At 46.9% G+C, this 22,012-nt stretch overlaps 2 protein-coding genes across 7 annotated transcripts in view; both read left to right on the forward strand.

Moving 5' to 3' along the window:
• galnt14 (UDP-N-acetyl-alpha-D-galactosamine:polypeptide N-acetylgalactosaminyltransferase 14 (GalNAc-T14)) overlaps nucleotides 1-5,549 on the forward strand; it is a 71,373-nt gene extending 65,824 nt beyond the window's left edge. The window contains exon 15 of the mRNA XM_073056129.1: nucleotides 4,129-5,549. Coding sequence (XP_072912230.1) covers nucleotides 4,129-4,281 — 153 coding nt within the window. The 3' untranslated portion in view covers nucleotides 4,282-5,549. The remainder of the gene's footprint in view (nucleotides 1-4,128) is intronic.
• Nucleotides 5,550-15,293: 9,744 nt separating this feature from the next.
• The window catches only part of LOC140733181 (zinc transporter ZIP9-like), a 72,987-nt gene continuing 66,268 nt past the window's right edge, over nucleotides 15,294-22,012 (forward strand). For 2 of the 6 annotated variants that reach the window (XM_073056163.1, XM_073056164.1), the window contains exon 1: nucleotides 15,311-15,597. In XM_073056163.1, coding sequence (XP_072912264.1) covers nucleotides 15,502-15,597 — 96 coding nt within the window. In that variant the 5' untranslated portion in view covers nucleotides 15,311-15,501. Of the gene's footprint in view, nucleotides 15,598-22,012 lie in introns of all 6 variants that reach the window. The other 4 variants (XM_073056160.1, XM_073056162.1, XM_073056161.1 and 1 more) reach the window with 4 other exon arrangements.

Genomic DNA, 22,012 nt, shown 5'->3' on the forward strand with positions numbered 1-22,012 from the left:
AACCCTTCAGTAGACAGTGTACTATAACCTGACCTGTCCTCTCTCTCCTATCGGACGTACAGTCATTAACCTCTCTCTCCTATCGGAGGTACAGTCATTAACCCTTCAGTAGACAGTGTACTATAACCTGACCCTGTCCTCTATCTCCTATCAGAGGTACAGTCATTAACCCTTCAGTAGACAGTGTACTATAACCTGACCCTGTCCTCTATCTCCTATCGGAGGTACGGTCATTAACCCTTCAGTAGACAGTGTACTATAACCTGACCCTGTCCTCTCTCTCCTATCGGAGGTACAGTCATTAACCCTTCAGTAGACAGTGTACTATAACCTGACCCTGTCCTCTATCTCCTATCGGAGGTACAGTCATTAACCCTTCAGTAGACAGTGTACTATAACCTGACCCTGTCCTCTATCTCCTATCGGAGGTACGGTCATTAACCCTTCAGTAGACAGTGTACTATAACCTGACCCTGTCCTCTATCTCCTATCGGAGGTACAGTCGTTAACCCTTCAGTAGACAGTGTACTATAACCTGACCCTGTCCTCTATCTCCTATCGGAGGTACAGTCGTTAACCCTTCAGTAGACAGTGTACTATAACCTGACCCTGTCCTCTATCTCCTATCGGAGGTACAGTCGTTAACCCTTCAGTAGACAGTGTACTATAACCTGACCCTGTCCTCTCTCTCCTATCGGAGGTACAGTCATTAACCCTTCAGTAGACAGTGTACTATAACCTGACCCTGTCCTCTCTCTCCTATCGGAGGTACAGTCATTAACCCTTCAGTAGACAGTGTACTATAACCTGACCCTGTCCTCTCTCTCCTATCGGAGGTACAGTCATGAACCCTTCAGTAGACAGTGTACTATAACCTGACCCTGTCCTCTCTCTCCTATCGGAGGTACAGTCATGAACCCTTCAGTAGACAGTGTACTATAACCTGACCCTGTCCTCTCTCTCCTATCGGAGGTACAGTCATGAACCCTTCAGTAGACTGTGTACTATAACCTGACCCTGTCCTCTCTCTCCTATCGGAGGTACAGTCATTAACCCTTCAGTAGACAGTGTACTATAACCTGACCCTGTCCTCTCTCTCCTATCGGAGGTACAGTCATGAACCCTTCAGTAGACAGTGTACTATAACCTGACCCTGTCCTCTCTCTCCTATCGGAGGTACAGTCATTAACCCTTCAGTAGACTGTGTACTATAACCTGACCCTGTCCTCTCTCTCCTATCGGAGGTACAGTCATTAACCCTTCAGTAGACTGTGTACTATAACCTGACCCTGTCCTCTCTCTCCTATAGGATGTACAGTCGTTAACCCTTCAGTAGACAGTGTACTATAACCTGACCCTGTCCTCTCTCTCCTATCGGAGGTACAGTCGTTAACCCTTCAGTAGACAGTGTACTATAACCTGACCCTGTCCTCTCTCTCCTATCGGACGTACAGTCTTTAACCCTTCAGTAGACAGTGTACTATAACCTGACCCTGTCCTCTCTCTCCTATCGGACGTACAGTCTTTAACCCTTCAGTAGACTGTACTATAACCTGACCCTGTCCTCTCTCTCCTATCGGAGGTACAGTCGTTAACCCTTCAGTAGACAGTGTACTATAACCTGACCCTGTCCTCTCTCTCCTATCGGAGGTACAGTCGTTAACCCTTCAGTAGACTGTGTACTATAACCTGACCCTGTCCTCTCTCTCCTATTGGAGGTACAGTCATTAACCCTTCAGTAGACAGTGTACTATAACCTGACCCTGTCCTCTCCCTGCTATCGGAGGTACAGTCATTAACCCTTCAGTAGACTGTGTACTATAACCTGACCCTGTCCTCTCTCTCCTATCGGAGGTACAGTCATGAACCCTTCAGTAGACAGTGTACTATAACCTGACCCTGTCCTCTCCCTGCTATCGGAGGTACAGTCGTTAACCCTTCAGTAGACTGTGTACTATAACCTGACCCTGTCCTCTCTCTCCTATCGGAGGTACAGTCGTTAACCCTTCAGTAGACTGTGTACTATAACCTGACCCTGTCCTCTCTCTCCTATTGGAGGTACAGTCATTAACCCTTCAGTAGACAGTGTACTATAACCTGACCCTGTCCTCTCTCTCCTATCGGAGGTACAGTCGTTAACCCTTCAGTAGACTGTGTACTATAACCTGACCCTGTCCTCTCTCTCCTATTGGAGGTACAGTCGTTAACCCTTCAGTAGACTGTGTACTATAACCTGACCCTGTCCTCTCTCTCCTATCGGAGGTACAGTCGTTAACCCTTCAGTAGACTGTGTACTATAACCTGACCCTGTCCTCTCTCTCCTATTGGAGGTACAGTCATTAACCCTTCAGTAGACAGTGTACTATAACCTGACCCTGTCCTCTCTCTCCTATCGGAGGTACAGTCGTTAACCCTTCAGTAGACAGTGTACTATAACCTGACCCTGTCCTCTCTCTCCTATCGGAGGTACAGTCGTTAACCCTTCAGTAGACTGTGTACTATAACCTGACCCTGTCCTCTCTCTCCTATTGGAGGTACAGTCATTAACCCTTCAGTAGACAGTGTACTATAACCTGACCCTGTCCTCTCTCTCCTATCGGAGGTACAGTCATGAACCCTTCAGTAGACAGTGTACTATAACCTGACCCTGTCCTCTATCTCCTATAGGATGTACAGTCATTAACCCTTCAGTAGACAGTGTACTATAACCTGACCCTGTCCTCTATCTCCTATTGGAGGTACAGTCATTAACCCTTCAGTAGACAGTGTACTATAACCTGACCCTGTCCTCTCCCTGCTATCGGAGGTACAGTCATTAACCCTTCAGTAGACTGTGTACTATAACCTGACCCTGTCCTCTCTCTCCTATCGGAGGTACAGTCATTAACCCTTCAGTAGACTGTGTACTATAACCTGACCCTGTCCTCTCTCTCCTATAGGATGTACAGTCATTAACCCTTCTGTAGACAGTGTACTATAACCTGACCCTGTCCTCTCTCTCCTATCGGAGGTACGGACATTAACCCTTCAGTAGACAGTGTACTATAACCTGACCCTGTCCTCTCTCTCCTATCGGAGGTACAGTCGTTAACCCTTCAGTAGACTGTGTACTATAACCTGACCCTGTCCACTCTCTCCTATCGGACGTACAGTTATTAACCTCTCTCTCCTATCGGAGGTACAGTCATTAACCCTTCAGTAGACAGTGTACTATAACCTGACCCTGTCCTCTATCTCCTATCGGAGGTACAGTCGTTAACCCTTCAGTAGACAGTGTTCTATAACCTGACCCTGTCCTCTCTCTCCTATCGGAGGTACAGTCGTTAACCCTTCAGTAGACTGTGTACTATAACCTGACCCTGTCCTCTCTCTCCTATCGGAGGTACAGTCATTAACCCTTCATTAGACAGTGTACTATAACCTGACCCTGTCCTCTCTCTCCTATCGGAGGTACAGTCATTAACCCTTCAGTAGACAGTGTACTATAACCTGACCCTGTCCTCTCTCTCCTATCGGAGGTACAGTCGTTAACCCTTCAGTAGACTGTGTACTATAACCTGACCCTGTCCTCTCTCTCCTATTGGAGGTACAGTCATTAACCCTTCAGTAGACAGTGTACTATAACCTGACCCTGTCCTCTCTCTCCTATCGGAGGTACAGTCGTTAACCCTTCAGTAGACAGTGTACTATAACCTGACCCTGTCCTCTCTCTCCTATTGGAGGTACAGTCGTTAACCCTTCAGTAGACAGTGTACTATAACCTGACCATGTCATCTCTCTCCTATATGAGGTACAGTCGTTAACCCTTCAGTAGACAGTGTACTATAACCTGACCCTGTCCTCTCTCTCCGATCAGAGGTACAGTCATTAACCCTTCAGTAGACAGTGTACTATAACCTGACCCTGTCCTCTCTCTCCGATCGGAGGTACAGTCGTTAACCCTTCAGTAGACTGTGTACTATAACCTGACCCTGTCCTCTATCTCCTATCGGAGGTACAGTCATTAACCCTTCAGTAGACTGTGTACTATAACCTGACCCTGTCCTCTCTCTCCTATTGGAGGTACAGTCGTTAACCCTTCAGTAGACTGTGTACTATAACCTGACCCTGTCCTTTCTGTCCCAACAGCGATGGCAGAAGACTGGCTCTCGGATCGAGCACCAGCTGTCTCATTACTGCCTGGACAGTGAGGTGCTGGGAGGTGCTGAGGACAGCCCGAGGGTCCTGGTCATTAATCCCTGCGAGGCGGCAGTGCTCAGTCAGCGCTGGGTGGTGGCGTAGAGCCGTGGGCGGGGCAGGTGTGAGCAGCGCACAGTGAACATCAACATTGGCCTCTGGGGGCAGGAGATGCAGTGAGGTTCAAGCATGGTCCCCACCCCGTCCCTGGATTAAATCTGGAAGGAGGCAGACTACAGACACGGTTGGAGTGAGAACTCAACCCGGACAGTTTGGGCAAAGACTGGAACTCGGCCATGTCAGTTCCTCACAGTTTCCTCAGAGCCTTCAGCCGTGTGGCAGAGCCTGTGTAAAATGGACCTCAGTTTACCACCCGTCTTCTCTGCTCCTGAGAGGGTGGGGTGAGGCCTGCCCTTGACCCTTGCAGTTCTAGCGAAGGTGATTCTGGGATGCACACCGAGTAACGATGGAAGTCTGAGGAGACTGGTGTAAGACTTGCAGAGGAAGTTGGGGGTGGGGTCGAAGTATGGGGCTGAGAGAGCTGTTGATGTCGATGCTTCCATCTCCGGTGGGTTCCAGGCGCGGGGTGGGGCTGTTTCGAGAGGTACTGCCAAACACCCAGAGCATGCTGTTCATCCACAGTTTTGGGAGAAATATCACAACAAACACGCGATGGTTTCAGACCATTCGGAATGAAGGGGAGTTCGAGGATCATCACCCACTCCAAGGAACTGGGCGATGGGGACTGAAAAATTGGAGTAAATGCCAAGAGTGCTGGAAACTCCAAGTGGTGTCTGTGGGGAAAGAAAGAATCAGTGCTTCAAGTAGCAGAGTCCTTCACAGGATCCTACATCTCAGATTCCCTGGAGATGGGAGAGCGGCATCAGGAGCCAAGCTGAGGTAGTGACTGACCAGGGATAGACAGGGTACTGGGAGACCAGGGCATCAGGAGACAGGAGCCTTAGAAACAGACAATCCTGTATATTGGAGAAGGGGGGACATCGGGGGGCCAGTACTGGGAGAGGTGTGGACACCGGGGGTGGACATTGGGAGAGGGATACTGGGGGACCAGTATTGGGAGAGATAGAGACAGTGGGGGAACGGATTCAAAGAGGGACAGACATTGGATTACGGACACTCTATGCGAAGGGTGGATACTGGGGGATGAACTCTGAGGTTGGGGTTGCTGGGTGACAGGACATGGGGACGCTATTGGAGGGAGACAGTGGGGGATGGGACAAGCCTGACTATGGTCTCCTGCTGCCTGATCCGGAGCAAACAGAAGTGTGAGGGGCAGTGGTGTGGGTCGTCGGAACCGATCGCAGACTGGATATACCCCGTCTCTGGTGACAGTAAACTGCGATGTGACCCCCACCCTCTGTGTCCGCGTCTCTTCTTCAACTCCTCTCCTCTGACACCACCAGGATAGGTCCACACCCCCGCTCTCCACCACGAGGGTCTATTACCGGTGGGAGGGGGCACTGACCGTCCCCCCGAGCACAGACCAGGTCTCCCAGGGCGCCTGCTGCATTTATCTGTGGGACGTGAGGACTTCTCGTCCTGCCCAGTCTCACCGTGAACTGGATGTGTGCCCAGGCTGAGAACCAATTCACCCAGCAGACTGTAGCGGCGTGTGTCGGTAGCATCCATGGGAGAATGGTGAATCTGGGATGATTTGATGGATACACTGTCACCCTCACTCGTTCCCTATTAAAGTGAAATCTACATCCCTCAACCCCCCGGTCAGTCTCGATGCAGAGTCACCACCCTCTGGGTGAAGAAGTTCCAGCTTGTTTCCATTCTAAACACTCCTCTCCTTCAGAGTGCATAGCCTCCTAATGCAGAGTTCTCGTCCAAGGTAAACAAGCTCCCTGGATCCAACCTGACAAATTGTGCACATTTCAACAAACGCTCCCCCTGTTTTTAAACCCAAACCTCCACAATCTGCAGCAAACCAGTCTTGAAAACCTGAGTGCTCAAAGCCTTTCTCAAAGCACTGGGACGTGAATCACCACATACCTTGGCATTCAATCGGATTCGTCTCTCTGGGATTTGCTATTTCAGTTTAGATGCAGCTGTACAGCTCAGAAACAGGTCTTACAGCCCAACTGGCCTGAGCCAATCATTCACCCTCTAAAGCTTCCGTATCCATGTACAGCCGTGAAAACAATGCTGGAGAGGCAGTCATAGGGAAGTGGGTGGCAAATTGAATAAGTATTTTGCTTCAATATGTATTTCTTGGGAAGCTGAAAGGTCTGAAGATAGATAAGTCACCTGGACTACACCCCAGGGTTCTGAGAGAGGTGGCTGAAGAGATTGTGGAGGCATTAGAGATGATCTTTCAAGAATCCGTTGATCCTGGCATGTGACAGGGGAATGGGAAATTGCAAATGTCACTCCACTGTTCAAGAAGAGAGAGAGGCAGAAGAGAGGCCTCAATGGTTGGGAAGATGTTGGGTCAATTTTTAAGGACGTGGTTTCAGGGTACTTGGGCGGCACAGTAGCATCGTGATTCGCACAATGCATAACAGTACAGGTGACCCGGGTTCGAATCCCGTCACTGCCTGTAAGTTCTCCCCATGACTGCGTGGGTTTCCTCCCAAAGTCCAAAGGCGTAGCGGTTGGTAGGATAATTGGTCATTGTGAATTGATTGGGCTAGGATTAAATTGGGGGACTGCTGGGTGGCGTGGCTCGAAGGACCAGAGGGCCTATTCTTCACTGTATCTCAGTAAATAAATAATAAAATAGGCCATATTCACCATGGTTTCCTCAAGGGAAAATCTTGCCTGACAAATCTGTTGGAATTTTTTGAAGAAATAACAAGGTAGACAAAGGAGGAATGGTAACTGTGGGAAACTGAACTGGTCTAGCCATATAAACCTGTGGCAACCAGAGCAGTGTGTAACTCACCTCCTGACTCCCTAAAGCCCGTCCACCATCTACAAGGCTCAGGTCAGTGTGTAACTCACCTCCTGACTCCCTAAAGCCCGTCCACCATCTACAAGGCTCAGGTCAGTGTGTAACTCACCTCCTGACTCCCTAAAGCCCGTCCACCATCTACAAGGCTCAGGTCAGTGTGTAACTCACCTCCTGACTCCCTAAAGCCCGTCCACCATCTACAAGGCTCAGGTCAGTGTGTAACTCACCTCCTGACTCCCTAAAGCCTGTCCACCATCTACAAGGCTCAGGTCAGTGTGTAACTCACCTCCTGACTCCCTAAAGCCTGTCCACCATCTACAAGGCTCAGGTCAGTGTGTAACTCACCTCCTGACTCCCTAAAGCCTGTCCACCATCTACAAGGCTCAGGTCAGTGTGTAACTCACCTCCTGACTCCCTAAAGCCCGTCCACCATCTACAAGGCTCAGGTCAGTGTGTAACTCACCTCCTGACTCCCTAAAGCCCGTCCACCATCTACAAGGCTCAGGTCAGTGTGTAACTCACCTCCTGACTCCCTAAAGCCCGTCCACCATCTACAAGGCTCAGGTCAGTGTGTAACTCACCTCCTGACTCCCTAAAGCCCGTCCACCATCTACAAGGCTCAGGTCAGTGTGTAACTCACCTCCTGACTCCCTAAAGCCCGTCCACCATCTACAAGGCTCAGGTCAGTGTGTAACTCACCTCCTGACTCCCTAAAGCCTGTCCACCATCTACAAGGCTCAGGTCAGTGTGTAACTCACCTCCTGACTCCCTAAAGCCCGTCCACCATCTACAAGGCTCAGGTCAGTGTGTAACTCACCTCCTGACTCCCTAAAGCCCGTCCACCATCTACAAGGCTCAGGTCAGTGTGTAACTCACCTCCTGACTCCCTAAAGCTTGTCCACCATCTACAAGGCTCAGGTCAGTGTGTAACTCACCTCCTGACTCCCTAAAGCTTGTCCACCATCTACAAGGCTCAGGTCAGTGTGTAACTCACCTCCTGACTCCCTAAAGCCCGTCCACCATCTACAAGGCTCAGGTCAGCAGTGTAACTCACCTCCTGACTCCCTAAAGCCTGTCCACCATCTACAAGGCTCAGAGCAGCAGTGTAATGGAATACTCGCCACTTGCCTGAATGAGTGCAGCTCCATCAACACTCAAGAAGCTGGACACCATCCAGTACAAGGCAGCCCACTCGATTGGTACCCCTTCCACAAGCATCCAATCTCTCCACTATCGACGAACAGTTGCAGCAGTGTGTACTATCTACAAGATGTGCTGCAACAACACACCAAAGTTCCCAAGGCAGCACCTTCCAGATCCACGACCACTACCATCTAGAAGGATGAGAACAGCAGATACCTGGGAACACCACCACTTGGAAATCCCCCTCCACGTCACTCACCATCCTGATTTGGAAACATATCCCTGTTCCTTCATTGTCGCCGGGTCAAAATCATGGAATTCCCTCCCTGACAGCACTGTGGGTGCACCTACATCTCAGGGACTGCAGCGGTTCAAACAGGGAGCTCATCACCACCTTCTCAAGGGCAATAAATACTGGCTTAGTTGGCAATGCCCATATCCCGTAAATGAATATTTTTTAAAAAACCAGAGTGGGAATAAAGGAGGTCTTTTCTGGTTGGCTGCCGATGAGTGGTGTTCTATAAGGGTCTGTGTTGGGTCTGCTTCTCTTTACATTATATGTCAATGACATGGTTAATGGAATTAATGGCTTTGTGGCAAGGTTTGCGGGCAATACAAAGATAGTGGAGGGACAGGTAGTTTTGAGGAAGTAGAGAGGCTACAGGATTTAGACAGATTAGGAGAATGGGCAGAGAAGAGGCAGATGGAATACAGTTCTGGGAAGTGTGTGATTATGCACTTTTTTGGAAGAAATAAGAGGGTAGATTATTTTCTGAATGGAGAGAAATTTTTTAAAAAACGAGGTGCAAAGGGACTTGTCCACATGCAGGGTTCCCTGAAGGTTAATTTGCAAGTTGAGTCTGTGGCGAGGAAGGTAAATGCAATGTTCACATTCATTTCAAGAGGACTAGAATATAAAAGCAAGGAATTAATGTTGAGGCTTTATAAAGCACAGGTTAGGCCTCACTTGGAGTACTGTGAGTAGTTTATCTAAGAAAGGATGTGCCGACACTGGAGAAGGTTCAAAGGAGCTTCACGAAAATGATTTCAGGATTCAAAGGCTTGTCATATGAAGAGCATTTGATGACTCTGGACCTGTACTCACTGGAAGTTAGAAGAATCTAAATCTCATTGAAACCTGTTGAATGTTGAAAGGGCTCAATAGAGAGGATGTTCCTGCGGTGGGGGAGTCTAAGACCAGAGGACACAGCCTCAGAATAGAAGGTCGTCCCTTTAGAATGGAAACGTGGAGGAATTTCTTTAGCCAGAGAGTGGTGAATCTGTGGAATTTGTTGCTGTGGAAGTCAAGTTATTGGGTATATTTAAGGCAGATGGTGAAAGATTTTTGATTAATCAAGGCATGAAGGGATATGGGGAGAAGGCATGATGAAATGGCAGAACAGACTCGATGGGCCAAATGACCTAATTCTGCTCCTATATCTTTTGGTCTTATGATACTTACCCAATTGTCTTTTAAATGTAATGTACCTGCCTTAGTTACTCGCTCGGGCTGCCCATTCCCGATACTGACCAACTGACCACCCTCTTGGTGAAAATGTTGTCCCTTGGGATCTATTAATATCTTTCCCCTCTCACCTATGCTGTCTAGTTCATGATTCCTTGACCCTGGGACTGTGGTGCATTAACACTATTGCTGTCTCTTGCGATTTCATACCCTTGATCAGATCATCCCCTTCCACCATTCTCTTGTGATCCAATGAAAGAAATTCCAACTTGCTCAAGCTCTCTCCAGAACATACTCCCTCGAGTCCTGGCACCATCCTCAATCTCCTCTGCAAGTAAGGTGAACAACCCTGAACACAATATTCCAGATGGAGTTGCACCAACATCTTGTTCAACTGCAACGTGACATCCCTCCATGCCCTGACTGAAGATGTCCAGTGTGCCAAATGCCTTCTTCACCACCCTGTGATGCTACTTTCAGCGAGCCTTGTACTTGTACTCCTCTGTTCTACAACACTCTCCATTCACTGTGAAAGTCCTATCCTCCATTCTCTTCCCAAAACGCAATGCATTGATCTCGCATTATTGGAATTAAATTCCTTATTCCTTCGGTTCTTTGTATGTCTGGCAGTTTTGTCCCTGAAGATTGGCATAAAGGATTTGTTCAGTCTTTCTATTATCTCGATTATATTTTCCCCTGCGTCTGAAGCTCACGATCTGTTTTTATTGTTTGAATCTGCCCTTCATTATCAATAATCTGGTCATTCACTAATCACTGTCCTTAATCCTCTGACTTGCTGCTCTTTTCAGCAATTTGATAAACGTTTTCTTTTGACGATTCTTCTGTCAGCCACAGATGAACTACATTTCCCATTGGATCTTGTTTTACCTTAGGTGTGTTAAGTGTTAATATCCTGCACAGTCTCCCCCTCATAACAACACCGCCCCTTGGTATGGATGGAATTCCTGGTTTCAGGTGATGTGACCCTCAATGGCTGGGGGTTTGGGGGTGTGGGGTGGGAACTGCAGACGGGAGAGTGCATCCCAGAGGCACAGAATTGGAACTTCATCGGGAGTGAGCGGCGTGAGACACAATCCGAATCAGAATCGGGTTTAGTATTACCTGCATAAGCCGTGACATTTGTTGTCTTTGTGGCAGCAGTACAATGCGATACATAAAAATTGAAAAACAAACTGAATTATAGAATGTGATTACGGAAAATAGGTAGTGCAAAGACAGAAATAAAAAAGTAGTGTGGTAGTGTTTGTGGGTTCACCATCCATTCAGAAATCTGATGGCCAAGGGAAAGAAGCTGGTCCTGAATCGCTGTGTGTGCACCTTCCAGCTCCTGTACCTCTTTCCTGATGGTAACAATGAGAACCTGAATGGTGGGGGTCATTGATGATGGATGCCACCTTTTGAGGCATTGCTCCTTGAAGGTCAAACGGCACCAGGCCAAGAGTGAATCTTATCATACTAAGGAACTGTTCAATTGTAATGGCAGGAGAGAAGCTGTCCTCGAGCCTGGTGGTGTGAGCTTTCAGGCTTTTGTGGGAGGGGAAGAAGAGATATAGTCCAGGGTGCGTCAGGTTTTTCATTACTTTCACAGTGAGAAGTGTAGCCATGGAATCGAGGATTAAGTAACACATGCAGCCCTGGTGGAACTCAACAGGTGGAGCAGGGTCTTTGGAGAGCAATGGACAGTTCTTTTCTTTTTCAGTCTTTTTATTAATATCAAAATAATGGATATACATAGTATTGTTACACAATTGTTGGGATTGCATTGTAAATAGATAACATATATAGTTATATATTCAGTTGGTACAAAGGCAATGAACCTCCCAAAAATGTTCAAAATACAAATGTAGAGTTCACAAAAAAGGATTAACATATCCAAAAAGACAAAAAAAGAAAAAAACCAAAAAAATATATACCCCCCCTCCAAAAAAAACTAAACTAACCAATACTAACCCAACAGGGGGAAAAAGAAAAGAACATGGGCTGTTTATAGTATCAAAAAGAAACAGGACCATTAGTGTCACCCGCTCTGAACCTCCCTACATCTATTAACACAAAAACAGGTTTGGAAAGAGGTCAAATCACATCATATGGAAGTGTTGAATAAAAGGTCTCCAAGTCTGATCAAATTTAATAGAAGGGTCGTATATAACACTTATGATTTTTTCTAAGTTTAAACATAACATAGTTTGAGAGAACCAATGAAATGTGGTGGGAGGATTAATCTTCCAATTCAGCAAAATCGATCTTTTAGCCATTAATGTGAGAAATGCAATCATCCAACGCGCTGAAGAGGTTAAATAGTGTGGTTCCATCACTGGTAAACGAAAAATTGCCGTAATAGGATGAGGTTGTAAACCAATATTCAAAACAGTTGAAATTTTTTCAAAGATATCTTCCCAATATTTTTTCAGAGTGGAATATGACCAAAACATATGAGATAAAGAAGCAGTCTCAGAATGACATCTGTCACTCACTGGACTGATATGAGAATAATAACCAGCTGATTTATCCTCAGACATTTATTAATTTATTCCTCTGAATTACTTTGAAAAGTATCAACGAATGTTTAGCACACATAGAGGATGAATTAACTAATTGAAATTTTTTTCCCATTTTTCGATAGGTAAGGTAAGCTTAAGTTCCCTTTCCCAATCATTTTTAATTTTATTAGATGCATCTGAATGAATTTTCATAATTATGTTGTAGATAGATGCTATTGCACCTTTCTGAGAAGGATTTAAATCTAAGATTTTTTCCAAACTATCGTAGAGTATAAGTTCGGGAAAGTAGGAAGGACAGTATTTTAAAAGTTTCTAACCTGTAAATATCTAAAGAAATGAGATCTAGGTAAATTATATTTGTGAGATAATTGTTCAAATGACATGAAACAATTACCCAAAAATAAATCACAAAATTGTGAAATACCTTTAGTTTTCCAAATCAAATAGGCTTGATCTATAATAGAAGGATAGAAAAAATAGTTAGATGTAATAGGACTTGCTAAGATAAATTGATTTAACCCAAAAAATTTCTGAAATTGAAACCATATTCGTAAAGTATATTTAACTATTGGGTTATCTAATTGTAGATACAATTTAGAAAGAGCGAAGGGAAGCGAAGTCCCTGGAACAGAACCCAGTAAAAACCCTTGTACCGAGATACGTTCAAGGTTTACCCAGTGAGGGCTTAAAGTTCTATCCAAGTCCCATAACCAAAATTTCAAATAGCAAATATTAATTGCCCAATAATAAAATCAAATTCGGCGGCACCGGACCACCTTCCTTTTTAGATTTCTGTAAGTATTTTTTGCCTAGTCTTGGATTTTTATTCTGCCAAATATAAGAAGAGATTTTAGAATCAACACTATCAAAAAAAAGATTTCGAAATAAAAATTGGTACCACTTGAAATAAATATAAAAATTTGGGTAATATAAACATCTTGATAGCATTGATTCAGCCTATCAATGACAAGGACGTTGGCGACCAATTAGTAAATGACTGTTTAATCTCATCAATTAAAGGTAAAAAGTTAGCCTTAAATAAATCTTTATGTTTTTTGGTAATTTTGACCCCTAAATATATAGTCGGTAACCAATTTAAAAGGTAAACGTCCATATAGTGGGACGTGCATATTTAGAGGAAATAGTTCACTTTGATTAAGGTTCAGTTTGTAACCCGAAAAATTACTAAACTGAGCCAATAAAGATAAAACTGCGGGAATAGATTCCTCAGGATTAGAAATATACAATAATAAATCATCTACATATAATGATAGTTTATGTATCTCATTCCCACAGATAATACCAAAAATATTAAATGATTCCCGAATAGCAATTGCTAAAGGTTCCAGAGCAATGTCAAATAGTAATGGACTGAGAGGACAACCTTGCCTGGTGCCCCGAAATAAATGAAAAAAGGGAGATCTTTGATTATTAGTGTTAACCGAAGCTACTGGGGTATGATATATCAATTTAACCCAAGATATAAATGTCAAACTAAAATTAAATTTCTCAAATACAGTAAATAAATATGGCCATTCAACTCTGTCAAATGCTTTCTCAGCATCCAATGAAATGACACATTCGAGAGCAATGGACAGTTGACAGCACAAAATGTCGACTACCCTTTCTCTCCACAGATGCTGCTCCACTCTGAGTATCTCTAGCATCTTGTGTTACTACAGGAATGCAAGAAAACACGAGAGATTGCAATGCTGGAATGCAAGAAATGCTGGAGAAACTCAGCAGGTCTAAAACATGGACAGTCAATATTTTGGGCCAAGGTCGTTCATCAGGACGGAAAGGCAGATGTAAGATCGCTGGTAAGTAAATAAATATTATAGATTGGTTTACTTTGGCCATGTGTACCAAGACACGGCAAAAAACCTTGTTTTGCTTACCATCCATACTGATAATTTAGTTACAACAGTGCATCAAGGTAGGACAGGGGAACATAATAATAGCACGCAGAATATTGTATACAGAGAAGTTGTAGTGCAGGTAGACAAGGCAAGATCATTATTAACAAGGTAGATCCTGAGAACAATATCATGGTCACAAGTCCTTAGGGGGACTGTTCAATAGTCTTAAAACAGCAGAATGGAAGATGTCCCTGAGCTGGTGTTATGTGTTCTCAGACTGTTGCATCTCCTGTCTGAAGGGGGTGGGGGGAGTACAAGAAGGTGTGTGGGGTCTTTGATCAGCTTATTTATTAATTTAGAGTGGAATAGTCTCTTCAAGCCCTGCTGGCAAGCAACCCCTGATTTAACCCTAGCCTAGTCATGGACAATTTACACTGACCAACCAATCTGTCTTTTGACCATGGGTGGAAACCGGAGCACCCTGAGGAAACCCACCTGGTCATGGGGAGAATGTAGGAACTCCTTACAGACAATGACAGGAATTAAACCCGAGTCACTGGTACTGTAAAGTGTTGTGCTAACCACTACTGTATGCCACCATGATACCCCAAGGCACAGATAAATGTGGACAGTATAAAGGGCTGTAGCAGGATCTGGCAGGTCTTGGATGGATACAAGTGAGGGGTTAAGTGCAAGTACAGATGGAAACTAGGGGGTAACAAAGGGCTGAAGATAATGATAGGAGAGAATGGTGGAGCATGAAATAAAGGGAGGGAAGTAAGGGCAGAAGGGAGTAATGGGGAAGGGTGGGTGATGGGCAGATGGAGAGGGTGGAGGAAGGAAAGAGTATTGCCCACTGGGGTCAGTTTCCCCCTCCGCCGCTGGGGGCAGGGTCCCTGCAGTTCCCCGCTCCGCCGCTGGGGGCAGGGTCCCTGCAGTTCCCCGCTCCGCCGCTGGGGGCAGGGTCCCTGCAGTTCCCCGCTCCGCCGCTGGGGGCAGGGTCCCTGCAGTTCCCCGCTCCGCCACTGGGGGCAGGGTCCCTGCAGTTCCCCGCTCCGCCGCTGGGGGCAGGGTCCCTGCAGTTCCCCGCTCCGCCGCTGGGGGCAGGGTCCCTGCAGTTCCCCGCTCCGCCACTGGGGGCAGGGTCCCTGCAGTTCCCCCTCCTACCATTAGGAGGAGGGCGGTTCCGCGACTTTCTACCGGGCGACGTGGATGGTCTAAAGTAGAAAACTTTCCAAGAGTTTGGGCGGAGAAGGGGATGGAGAGGAGTGGCGGTCTGTCTGTTTCGGGCTCGCTGCGGCGGTAGCGGAGCCGCTGTCTGTCTGCTCCGGGTTCTGTGCGGGGATAGCGGAGCCGCTGTCTGTCTGCTCCGGGTTCTGTGCGGGGGTAACGGGGCTGCGCTGTACCCTAGATGCAATGGACGGGGCCGTTAGCATCATTCTGCTGTCGTTGGCCATGTTCGGGGGCTCCCTGCTCCTAGGACTCATCCCGCTGGTCATCAGACTGCCTGAGGTGAGTCCGACCCGCCACCGCGCTCTCCTTCCCAGGACCTTCTCCGACGTTTCAAGCGACTTTTGTTTTCTGTGTAAAGGTGATACTTTCCAGAGGTTAGCAGGGCTCGTTTCTGATGGCCAGAATATGGTCCCAGAAATGGACCATTAATTGGACTCCATTGTATCTTCGCTGTGGAAACTTGGACGTAAATCGACGAGGCTTTGGTTAGTGCCGCGGGGCATAACGGTGTCCGCAAGGGTCGTGATACTGCTTTTCGACGCCACTTTCGCCCTGTCTCCGCCCGTCGCCACGGGACAGTGCTCAACCGAGCGATCTGTGGCTCCAGTTTTGACGTTTCTGGCCGTTGCTCACTGCCCCTGAGAAGGCGGGGTGAGCAGCCGCCTTGAACTCCTGCAGTCCTGCTAAAGGCGTTCACAGAGCTCGGGGAGCTGAAACAGTGACAGTGAAGGAACGGCGAAAGATTTCCAAGCCAGGATGGAGGGGAACCTGTGGGTGGTGGGGTTCTCCTGCGTCAGCTGCCATTCTGATAGTGAATTTGGGAGCTGCTGTCGAGTAGTGACTTCAGTTATTTGTAGATGGTCCATACAACAGTCGCTGTGGGCTGGTGGTGGAGAGTGTGAATGTGTAGGGCTGTGGATTGGGTGTCGAGTCGGAGGGAGTTGAGCTTACGGAGTGTTGTTGGAGCTGAACTCCTACAGGCCAGGGGATCGTGTTTATTTCAGCCTGACCTGTGCTGTTATCAGGAGATGAGGCACTGGCCCAACCTCTGGCCTATCGGAGGGGAAAGAGGCCATTTGATCACAGTGGAACAGTACAACACAAGAACGATACTGAATTAAACTAAATCTCTTCTGCCTGCACATGATCTGTGTCTTTTTTTCTTGCACATGCATCTATCTAACAGCCTCTTGAAGACCACTTTCATATCTACCACCACCACCCCTGGCAGCCCATACCAGGCACCCATCAACCCTGGTGTAAATAAACACGCCCTGCACATCGCCCTTAAACTTGCCCCCACTTCAAATGCATGCCCTCTAGTATTAGACATTTTGACCCTGGAAAATGATTCTGACCTACAACCCTGGGTTGTTAAAACTCTTCTTATAGTATGTACCCTCTAATCCAGGCAACTTCTAGTACACACTGTTCAAAGCCTCCATGTTGTCCCTGTGATGGGGTGACCACACTGAGTCCTTGCTGGGTGTGTGCAGTCACTCATTTCTTCTGCCCTGTCCCTAACACCAAACTTGTTTCTTTCCCTCAATGGTTAATGTGTTTAGCAAGATTGAGGATAACACGCTGCTGGTGTTGTGGACCATGAGGAAGTGTCTCGGTCTGAAATGGTGACTGTACGTTCATTCCCGTAGATGCTGCCTGACCTGCTGAGCTCCTCCAGCATTTTGTGTGTGTTGCAGTAAAGAAGTTTGTCTAAAGTTACATCAGCATTTGGATCAACTAGAGACTGGCAGATGGAATTCAACTTGGATAGGTGTGTGGTGTTGTGTTGCAATTTGGGAAATATTGGGGACTTTTCCATACAGAATGGTGTGTATTGTTTGTGGAGTAAGCTGCACGTGATAGAGGTGGGTGCAGTTCCAAAGACACTTGGATAGGTACCTGGATAGGAAAGGTTTAGAGTGATATGGACCTAATGTGAGCAAATGGGATCAGCTCAGCTCAGCAGCTTGTGCAGAAGGGCTCCTTCGGTGTTGTAATGTGCCTTCATCCTCACTGTCATAGCCATGAGTCAAACAGGCTTTTTGGCCAATCATGTCAGTGCTAGCCTCTTCTATTCTCCAGCACTCCCTCAGGGCCTTTTCTGCTCAGTGTATAAAACTGCTCCGGTCAGTACCCTGCTCTGTGTCCTGTAAGTGGTGGGAGAACCTCGTGGTATCAGGAAGTGAAGCACTCACTGCAGGTTACCCTGGAGGCCACACTATGTGGCCGAGGTCCAGTTTCTGCACAGTGGTGACCTGAGTACATTTATGGAAGCGAACTGGTGGTGGCTGTAAGATCATAGGACATAAGATCAGAGCTCGGCCATTTGTCCTGCCACTTGACCCTGCCTGACTGATTTTCACTCTCAACCCTATTCTCCTGCTTTCTTTCCTTAATCTATGGCACCCTTACTCATCAAGAATCTACCAGCCTCTGCTTTAAATATACTCAATGACTTGGCTGCAGCAATGAATTCCACAGATTTACTGTCCTCGGGCTAAAAAAATTCATCCTCATTTCTGTTGTAAGGGATCCTAAGGCTGTGCCCTCTTATCTAAGACTTTCCCACTATTGGAAACATCCTCTCCATATCCACTCTATCCAGGCCTTTCAATGTTTGGTAGGTCTCAATTCATTGTACTAAACGTCATAAAACGCTCATCATATTTTAACCCTTTCATTCCTGAGATAGTTCTTGTAAACTATCTCCGGACTCTCTCCAGTGCCAGCAAATACTTTCTTAGATAATGGGGCCCAGAGCTGCTCATGATACTCTGATCAATGCCTAAAAAACCTCAAAATTACATCCTCACTTTTATATCCTTGTCCTCTTGAAATAAATGCCTTCCTTACTACCAACTCAACCTGTAAGTTAACTTTTAGGGAATCTCACACTAGGACTCCCAAGTCCCTTTGCAGCTCTGAAATTACTCCCCATTTAGAAAACAGGATATGCTCTCATTCCTTCTACACTGTGCTTTACCATGCACGTCTCCCATCACCGTCTCCCAGGCTCATCCTCCTCGTCTGTCCAAGTCCTTCTGCAGACTCAACACCGCCTGTCCCTATGTCCAGAGTAACATGGTTCAGTGCTCCTGTCACACTCTGCCTTCAATGTACGGGAGGACGACGGGTTTGTCGCTGTATAACAAGTGAGTACCGTACACTAGAGGACAGATCTGCAACTGTATAACACTGGGGTACAGTACCAGTGTGGATGGCTGTGTTACTCTATAAAATGGCTACACTATTGGTGGGGACAGGTCTGTCACTGTATAACACTGGGGTACAGTGCTGGTGAAGAAGGGTCTGTCACTGTATAACACTGGGGTACAGTGCTGGTGAAGAAGGGTCTGTTACTGTATAACACTGGGGTACAGTGCTGGTGAAGAAGGGTCTGTTACTGTATAACACTGGGGTACAGTACCAGTGTGGATGGCTGTGTTACTCTATAAAATGGCTACACTATTGGTGGGGACAGGTCTGTCACTGTATAACACTGGGGTACAGTGCTGGTGAAGAAGGGTCTGTCACTGTATAACACTGGGGTACAGTGCTGGTGAAGAAGGGTCTGTTACTGTATAACACTGGGGTACAGTGCTGGTGAAGAAGGGTCTGTTACTGTATAACACTGGGGTACAGTGCTGGTGAAGAAGGGTCTGTTACTGTATAACACTGGGGTACAGTGCTGGTGAAGAAGGGTCTGTTACTGTATAACACTGGGGTACAGTGCTGGTGAAGAAGGGTCTGTTACTGTATAACACTGGGGTACAGTACCAGTGTGGATGGCTGTGTTACTCTATAAAACGGCTACACTATTGGTGAGGACAGGTCTGTCACTGTATAACACTGGGGTACAGTGCTGGTGAAGAAGGGTCTGTTACTGTATAACACTGGGGTACAGTACCAGTGTGGATGGCTGTGTTACTCTATAAAACGGCTACACTATTGGTGGGGACAGGTCTGTCACTGTATAACACTGGGGTACAGTGCTGGTGAAGAAGGGTCTGTCACTGTATAACACTGGGGTACAGTGCTGGTGAAGAAGGGTCTGTCACTGTATAACACTGGGGTACAGTGCTGGTGAAGAAGGGTCTGTCACTGTATAACACTGGGGTACAGTGCTGGTGAAGAAGGGTCTGTCACTGTATAACACTGGGGTACAGTGCTGGTGAAGAAGGGTCTGTTACTGTATAACACTGGGGTACAGTACCAGTGTGGATGGCTGTGTTACTCTATAAAACGGCTACACTATTGGTGGGGACAGGTCTGTCACTGTATGCCACTGGGGTACAGTGCTGGTGAAGAAGGGTCTGTCACTGTATAACACTGGGGTACAGTGCTGGTGAAGAAGGGTCTGTCACTGTATAACACTGGGGTACAGTGCTGGTGAAGAAGGGTCTGTCACTGTATAACACTGGGGTACAGTGCTGGTGAAGAAGGGTCTGTCACTGTATAACACTGGGGTACAGTGCTGGTGAAGAAGGGTCTGTCACTGTATAACACTGGGGTACAGTGCTGGTGAAGAAGGGTCTATTACTGTATAACACTGGGGTACAGTACCAGTGTGGATGGCTGTGTTACTCTATAAAACGGCTACACTATTGGTGAGGACAGGTCTGTCACTGTATAACACTGGGGTACAGTGCTGGTGAAGAAGGGTCTGTTACTGTATAACACTGGGATACAGTGCTGGTGAAGAAGGGTCTGTCACTGTATAACACTGGGGTACAGTACCAGTGTGGATGGCTGTGTTACTCTATAAAACGGCTACACTATTGGTGAGGACAGGTCTGTCACTGTATAACACTGGGGTACAGTGCTGGTGAAGAAGGGTCTGTTACTGTATAACACTGTGGTACAGTACCAGTGTGGATGGCTGTGTTACTCTATAAAACGGCTACACTATTGGTGAGGACAGGTCTGTCACTGTATAACACTGGGGTACAGTGCTGGTGAAGAAGGGTCTGTTACTGTATAACACTGGGATACAGTGCTGGTGAAGAAGGGTCTGTCACTGTATAACACTGGGGTACAGTACCAGTGTGGATGGCTGTGTTACTCTATAAAACGGCTACACTATTGGTGAGGACAGGTCTGTCACTGTATAACACTGGGGTACAGTGCTGGTGAAGAAGGGTCTGTTACTGTATAACACTGTGGTACAGTACCAGTGTGGATGGCTGTGTTACTCTATAAAACGGCTACACTATTGGTGGGGACAGGTCTGTCACTGTATGCCACTGGGGTACAGTGCTGGTGAAGAAGGGTCTGTCACTGTATAACACTGGGGTACAGTGCTGGTGAAGAAGGGTCTGTCACTGTATAACACTGGGGTACAGTGCTGGTGAAGAAGGGTCTGTCACTGTATAACACTGGGGTACAGTGCTGGTGAAGAAGGGTCTGTCACTGTATAACACTGGGGTACAGTGCTGGTGAAGAAGGGTCTGTCACTGTATAACACTGGGGTACAGTACCAGTGTGGATGGCTGTGTTACTCTATAAAACGGCTACACTGTTGGTGGGGACAGGTCTGTCACTGTATAACACTGGGGTACAGTGCTGGTGAAGAAGGGTCTGTCACTGTATAACACTGGGGTACAGTGCTGGTGAAGAAGGGTCTGTTACTGTATAACACTGGGGTACAGTGCTGGTGAAGAAGGGTCTGTCACTGTATAACACTGGGGTACAGTGCTGGTGAAGAAGGGTCTGTCACTGTATAACACTGGGGTACAGTGCTGGTGAAGAAGGGTCTGTTACTGTATAACACTGGGGTACAGTGCTGGTGAAGAAGGGTCTGTCACTGTATAACACTGGGGTACAGTGCTGGTGAAGAAGGGTCTGTTACTGTATAACACTGGGGTACAGTGCTGGTGAAGAAGGGTCTGTCACTGTATAACACTGGGGTACAGTACCAGTGTGGATGGCTGTGTTACTCTATAAAACGGCTACACTATTGGTGGGGACAGGTCTGTCACTGTATAACACTGGGGTACAGTGCTGGTGAAGAAGGGTCTGTCACTGTATAACACTGGGGTACAGTACCAGTGTGGATGGCTGTGTTACTCTATAAAACGGCTACACTATTGGTGGGGACAGGTCTGTCACTGTATAACACTGGGGTACAGTGCTGGTGAAGAAGGGTCTGTCACTGTATAACACTGGGGTACAGTGCTGGTGAAGAAGGGTCTGTCACTGTATAACACTGGGGTACAGTGCTGGTGAAGAAGGGTCTGTTACTGTATAACACTGGGGTACAGTGCTGGTGAAGAAGGGTCTGTCACTGTATAACACTGGGGTACAGTGCTGGTGAAGAAGGGTCTGTTACTGTATAACACTGGGGTACAGTGCTGGTGAAGAAGGGTCTGTCACTGTATAACACTGGGGTACAGTACCAGTGTGGATGGCTGTGTTACTCTATAAAACGGCTACACTATTGGTGGGGACAGGTCTGTCACTGTATAACACTGGGGTACAGTGCTGGTGAAGAAGGGTCTGTCACTGTATAACACTGGGGTACAGTACCAGTGTGGATGGCTGTGTTACTCTATAAAACGGCTACACTATTGGTGGGGACAGGTCTGTCACTGTATAACACTGGGGTACAGTGCTGGTGAAGAAGGGTCTGTCACTGTATAACACTGGGGTACAGTGCTGGTGAAGAAGGGTCTGTCACTGTATAACACTGGGG

This window comes from Hemitrygon akajei, chromosome 9, assembly GCF_048418815.1.
Source record: "Hemitrygon akajei chromosome 9, sHemAka1.3, whole genome shotgun sequence".
Lineage (NCBI taxonomy): Eukaryota > Metazoa > Chordata > Chondrichthyes > Myliobatiformes > Dasyatidae > Hemitrygon > Hemitrygon akajei.